Source organism: Petromyzon marinus, chromosome 62 (genome assembly GCF_048934315.1).
Source record: "Petromyzon marinus isolate PM22_M1 ecotype Great Lakes invasive population chromosome 62, UKy_Petmar_22M1.pri1.0, whole genome shotgun sequence".
NCBI lineage: Eukaryota > Metazoa > Chordata > Hyperoartia > Petromyzontiformes > Petromyzontidae > Petromyzon > Petromyzon marinus.
The window spans coordinates 623,325-630,824 of record NC_133728.1 but is presented as its reverse complement, the minus strand read 5'-3'; the positions used below and the strand labels follow the sequence as shown (position 1 = coordinate 630,824).

Sequence of the window (7,500 nt, the reverse complement as noted above, 5' to 3'; positions counted from 1 at the left end):
TTGAGTGAGACTCAGGGAGACCGGGCCTCAGGGTCACAGTCTTGAGTGAGACTCAGGGAGACCGGGTCTCAGGGTGACAGTCTTGAGTGAGACTCAGGGAGACCGGGTCTCAGGGTCAGAGTCTTGAGTGAGACTCAGTGAGACCGGGTCTCAGGATCACAGTCTTGAGTGAGACTCAGGGAGACCGGGCCTCAGGATCACAGTCTGAGTAAGACTCAGGGAGACCGGGCCTCAGGGTCACAGTCTTGAGTGAGACTCAGGGAGTCCCAGCTGATCGCTGCTGCACTGTGCCACTCACTGCGTGGCAGCGCCTGCAAGACTACCAACGCAGGATGGACGTCTCCCCGTTCCTGGAGAAGACGCAGTACCCCTACATTGCTGAGTTCAAGGTGGGCCCAACCCCACCACCACCATCGTCACCACCACCACCTCCACCACCACCACCACCCCCACCACCACCACCACCACCCCCACCACCACCACCACCACCCCCACCACTACCACCACCACCACCCCCACCACCACCACCACCACCACCCCCACCACCACCACCACCCCCACCACTACCACCACCACCACCACCACCCCCACCACCACCACCACCCCCACCACCACCACCACCACCCCCACCACCACCGTGTGTCATCGTCACACGCTGACGTCATTGACTGTCTTCTTTGGTTCTTTCGGTAAAGTCACCACGTAGAATGAGAATAAAATTCTAAATTGATAAAATAAAATAACACAATAATATTCTCACGACGTTTTGGCCACAACACAAGCGGCCTTCATCAGGTGAAGGGACGAGACTGTCTGGAGGACAGCGCTGGAGCGAACACAGCCAAGCTCAGACCGCGACCTTTAAGCTGTGTGAGAAGAAACAGAGCGCCTTGACAAAGGAATTAGCATATAATTTATCATTGAAGTAGCTGAGTGATTAGCTTGTGACTGGTCATAGAAATAGCTATGTGTGTAACTGTGTGTGTACGTGTGTGTGTAACTGTGTGTGTAACTGTGTGTGTACGTGTGTGTGTAACTGTGTGTGTAACTGTGTGTGTGTAACTGTGTGTGTGTAACTGTGTGTGTGTGTAACTGTGTGTGTGTAACTGTGTGTGTGTGTAACTGTGTGTGTATGTGTGTGTGTAACTGTATGTGTGTGTGTGTAACTGTGTGTGTGTAGCTGTGTGTGTGTGTGTGTAACTGTGTGTGTGTGTAACTGTGTGTGTATGTGTGTGTGTGTAACTGTGTGTGTGTGTGTAACTTTGTGTGTAACTGTGTGTGTGTGTAACTTTGTGTGTAACTGTGTGTGTGTGTAACTGTGTGTGTAACTGTGTGTGTGTGTGTAACTGTGTGTGTATGTCTGTGTGTGTAACTTTGTGTGTAACTGTGTGTGTGTGTAACTGTGTGTATGTGTGTGTGTGTAACTGTGTGTGTGTGTGTAACTGTGTGTGTGTAACTGTGTGTATGTAACTGTGTGTGTGTAACTGTGTGTGTGTAACTGTGTGTGTGTATCTGTGTGTGTAACTTTGTGTGTAACTGTGTGTGTGTGTAACTGTGTGTGTGTGACTGTGTGTGTGTGTGTAACTGTGTGTATGTGTGTGTGTGTAACTGTGTGTATCTGTGTGTGTAACTTTGTGTGTAACTGTGTGTGTGTGTAACTGTGTGTGTATGTGTGTGTAACTGTGTGTGTAACTGTGTGTGTATGTGTGTGTGTGTAACTGTGTGTGTAACTGTGTGTGTGTAACTGTGTGTGTAACTGTGTGTGTATGTGTGTGTGTGTAACTGTGTGTGTGTGTGTGACTGTGTGTGTGTGTAACTGTGTGTGTATGTGTGTGTGTGTAACTGTGTGTGTGTAACTGTGTGTGTGTGTAACTGTGTGTATCTGTGTGTGTAACTTTTTTGTGTAACTGTGTGTGTGTGTAACTGTGTGTGTGTATGTGTGTGTGTGTAACTGTGTGTGTGTAACTGTGTATGTGTGTGTGTGTAGCTGTGTGTGTATGTGTGTGTGTGTAACTGTGTGTGTATGTGTGTGTGTGTAACTGTGTGTGTATGTGTGTAACTGTGTGTGTATGTGTGTGTGTGTAACTGTGTGTATTATGTGTGTGTGTGTGTGTAACTGTGTGTGTAACTGTGTGTGTATGTGTGTGTGTGTGTAACTGCGTGTGTATGTGTGTGTGTGTAACTGTGTGTGTGTTGTGTAACTGTGTGTGTGTGTAACTGTGTGTGTATGTGTGTGTGTGTAACTGTGTGTATGTGTGTGTGTGTAACTGTGTGTGTGTGTAACTGTGTGTATGTGTGTGTGTAACCGTGTGTGTGTGTAACTGTGTGTGTGTGTAACTGTGTGTGTGTTGTGTAACCGTGTGTACGTGTGTAACTGTGTGTATGTGTGTGTAACTGTGTGTGTGTGTAACTGTGTGTACGTGTGTAACTGCGTGTGTAACTGTGTGTGTGTGTAACTGTGTGTGTGTGTGTAACTGTGTGTGTGTGTAACTGCGGTGTGTATGGGGTAACTGTGTATGTGTGTAACTGTGTGTGTAACTGCGTGTGTGTGTGTGTAACTGTGTGTGTGTGTAACTGTGTGTGTGTTGAGTAACTGTGTGTGTAACTGTGTGTAACTGTGTGTGTGTGTATAACTGTGTGTGTGTAGAATCTGGACCTCACCAAGCGCAAGATGCTGCATGAGGGGCCGCTCACCTGGCGCCTTAACAAAGAGAAGACGCTTGGTGACTACACTCACCTCACTCACCCTCACTCACCCTCACCCTCACTCACCCTCACTCACCCTCACACTCACCCTCACTCACCCTCACTCACCCTCACTCACCCTCACTCACCCTCACCCTCACTCACCCTCACTCACACTCACCCTCACACTCACCCTCACACTCACCCTCACTCACCCTCACACTCACCCTCACTCACACTCACCCTCACTCACACTCACCCTCACACTCACCCTCACACTCACCCTCACACTCACCCTCACACTCACTCACCCTCACTCACTCACCCTCACACTCACTCACCCTCACTCACCCTCACACTCACCCTCACACTCACCCTCACACTCACCCTCACTCACCCTCACACTCACTCACACTCACCCTCACTCACCCTCACTCACCCTCACTCACACTCACCCTCACACTCACCCTCACTCACCCTCACCCACACTCACCCTCACCTCACACTCACTCACACTCACCCTCACACTCACCCTCACTCACCCTCACTCACACTCACCCTCACTCACCCTCCCTCACCCTCCCTCACTCTCACCCTCACACTCACACTCACCCTCACTCACACCCTCACTCACCCTCACACTCACCCTCACCCTCACACTCACCCTCACTCACCCTCACACTCACCCTCACTCACCCTCACCCTCACACTCACCCTCACTCACCCTCACTCACCCTCACACTCACCCTCACACTCACCCTCCACTCACCCTCACACTCACCCTCACTCACCCTCACACTCACCCTCACTCACCCTCACACTCACTCACACTCACCCTCACCACCCTCACACTCACTCACACTCACACTCACCCTCACTCACCCTCACACTCACCCTCACACTCACCCTCACACTCACCCTCACTCACACTCACCCTCACACTCACCCTCACTCACCCTCACACTCACCCTCACTCACCCTCACACTCACCCTCACTCACCCTCACCCTCCCATCACTCACCCTCACTCACCCTCACACTCACCCTCACTCACCCTCACACTCATCCTCACTCACACTCACCCTCACTCACCCTCACTCACCCTCACTCACACTCACCCTCACACTCACTCACCCTCACTCACCCTCACTCACACTCACACTCACCCTCACACTCACCCTCACTCACCCTCACACTCACCCTCACTCACCCTCACTCACCCTCACACTCACCCACACTCACCCTCACACTCACCCACACTCACCCTCACTCACCCTCACACTCACCCTCACCTCACCCTCACTCACCCTCACACTCACTCACACTCACCCTCACACTCACCCTCACTCACCCTCACTCTCACCCTCACTCACCCTCACACTCACCCTCACTCACCCTCACTCACCCTCACTCACACTCACCCTCACTCACCCTCACTCACCCTCACTCACTCACCCTCACACTCTCCCTCACACTCTCACTCACCCTCACCCTCACTCACTCTCACCCTCACTCACCCTCACTCACCCTCACTCACCCTCACACTCACTCACCTCACACTCACCCTCACACTCACCCTCACTCACTCTCACCCTCACTCACCCTCACCCTCACTCACCCTCACTCACCCTCACACTCACCCTCACCCTCACTCACCCTCACACTCACCCTCACACTCACCCTCACTCACCCTCACACTCACCTCTCACTCACACTCACCCTCACTCACCCTCACTCACCCTCACTCACACTCACACTCACCCTCACACTCACCCTCACACTCACCCTCACTCACCCTCACACTCACTCACCTCACCCTCACTCACCCTCACACTCACCCTCACTCACCCTCACACTCACCCTCACTCTCACTCACTCTCCCTCACTCACCCTCACTCACCCTCACTCACCCTCACAACTCACACTCACCCTCACTCACCCTCACACTCACCCTCACACTCACCCTCACACTCACCCTCACTCACCCTCACACTCACCCTCACACTCACCCTCACTCACCCTCCCTCACACTCACTCACACTCACCCTCACTCACCCTCACACTCACCCTCACACTCACCCTCACACTCACCCTCACTCTCACTCACTCTCCCTCACACTCTCCTCACACTCACCCTCACACTCACCCTCACCCTCACTCACCCTCACTCACCCTCACTCACACTCACCCTCACACTCACTCACCCTCACCCTCACTCACCCTCACACTCACTCACCCTCACACTCACCCTCACTCACCCTCACTCACACTCACCCTCACACTCACTCACCCTCACTCACACTCACTCACACCCTCACCCTCACTCACCCTCACACTCACTCACCCTCACACTCACCCTCACTCACCCTCACTCACACTCACCCTCACTCACCCTCACTCACACTCACCCTCACTCACACTCACTCACACTCACTCACCCTCACTCACCCTCACTCTCACCCTCACTTACCCTCACTCACCCTCACTCACCCTCACCCTCACTCACCCTCACACTCACCCTCACTCACCCTCACACTCACCCTCACACTCACCCTCACCCTCACTCACACTCACCCTCACTCTCACCCTCACCCTCACTCACCCTCACTCACCCTCACTCACCCTCACTCACACTCACTCCACCCTCACCCTCACTCACCCTCACACTCACCCTCACTCACCCTCACACTCACCCTCACTCACCCTCACACTCACCATCACTCACACTCACCCTCACTCACACTCACCCTCACTCACACTCACTCACCCTCACCCTCACTCACACTCACCCTCACACTCACTCACCCTCACTCACACTCACCCTCACTCACCCTCACTCACACTCACCCTCACTCACACTCACTCACCCTCACCCTCACTCACCCTCACACTCACTCACACTCACCCTCACACTCACCATCACTCACACTCACCCTCACTCACACTCACCCTCACTCACACTCACTCACCCTCACCCTCACTCACCCTCACTCACACTCACCCTCACTCACCCTCACACTCACCCTCACTCACCCTCACACTCACACTCACCCTCACACCCACACTCACCCTCACCCTCACTCACACTCACCCTCACTCTCACCCTCACCCTCACACTCTCACTCCCCTCACTCACCCTCACTCACCCTCACCCTCACTCACCCTCACACTCACCATCACTCACACTCACCCTCACTCACACTCACCCTCACTCACACTCACTCACCCTCACCCTCACTCACACTCACCCTCACACTCACTCACCCTCACTCACACACTCACCCTCACACTCACCCTCACTCACCCTCACTCACCCTCACTCTGACACTCACCCTCACTCACCCTCACACTCACCCTCACTCACCCTCACTCTGACACTCACCCTCACTCACCCTCACACTCACTCACACTCACCCTCACTCACCCTCACACTCACCCTCACACTCACCCTCACACTCACTCACCCTCACACTCACTCACACACTCACACTCACCCTCACACTCACCCTCACTCACCCTCACTCACCCTCACTCTGACACTCACCCTCACTCACCCTCACTCACCCTCACTCTGACACTCACCCTCACTCACACTCACCCTCACACTCTGACCCTCACACTCACCCTCACACTCACCCTCACTCTGACACTCACCCTCACTCACCCTCACACTCACCCTCACTCACCCTCACACTCACCCTCACTCACCCTCACACTCACCCTCACTCTGACACTCACCCTCACTCACACTCAACTCACCCTCACTCACCCTCACACTCACCCTCACTCACCCTCACACTCACCCTCACACTCACCTCACCCTTACACTCACCCTCACACTCACTCACCCTCACACTCACCCTCACTCACCCTCACCCTCACTCACCCTCACACTCACCCTCACACTCACTCACACTCACTCACCCTCACTCTGACACTCACTCTCACTTTCACACTCACCCTCACTCACCCTCACACTCACCCTCACTCACCCTCACTCACACTCACCCTCACTCACCCTCACTCACCCTCACTCACCCTCACCCTCACTCACCCTCACACTCACCATCACTCACACTCACCCTCACTCACACTCACCCTCACTCACACTCACTCACCCTCACCCTCACTCACCCTCACACTCACCATCACTCACACTCACCCTCACTCACACTCACCCTCACTCACACTCACTCACCCTCACCCTCACACTCACTCACCCTCACTCACACACTCACCCTCACCCTCACTCACCCTCACTCACCCTCACTCTGACACTCACCCTCACTCACCCTCACACTCACCCTCACTCACCCTCACTCTGACACTCACCCTCACTCACCCTCACACTCACTCACACTCACCCTCACTCACCCTCACACTCACCCTCACACTCACTCACCCTCACACTCACTCACACACTCACACTCACCCTCACACTCACCCTCACTCACCCTCACTCACCCTCACTCTGACACTCACCCTCACTCACCCTCACTCACCCTCACTCTGACACTCACCCTCACTCACCCTCACACTCACCCTCACTCACCCTCACTCACCCTCACACTCACCCTCACACTCACTCACCCTTACACTCACCCTCACACTCACTCACACTCACTCACCCTCACTCACCCTCACACTCACCCTCACTCACCCTCACCCTCACTCACCCTCACCCTCACACTCACCCTCACACTCACTCACCCTCACTCTGACCCTCACTCACACTCACTCACCTCACACTCACCCTCACTCTGACCCTCACTCACCCTCACCCTCACATCACCCTCACACTCACCATCACTCACAC

The 7,500-nt window shown here is 54.2% G+C and overlaps 1 protein-coding gene across 1 annotated transcript in view; it reads left to right on the top strand.

The window, feature by feature from the left end:
• LOC142906241 (rho guanine nucleotide exchange factor 11-like) overlaps positions 1–7,500 on the top strand; it is a 105,111-nt gene that overhangs the window by 69,410 nt on the left and 28,201 nt on the right. Inside the window, exons 19-20 of the mRNA XM_076053621.1 lie at positions 309–389; positions 2,648–2,723. Of these exons, the coding sequence (XP_075909736.1) occupies positions 309–389; positions 2,648–2,723 (157 nt within the window). The remainder of the gene's footprint in view (positions 1–308; positions 390–2,647; positions 2,724–7,500) is intronic.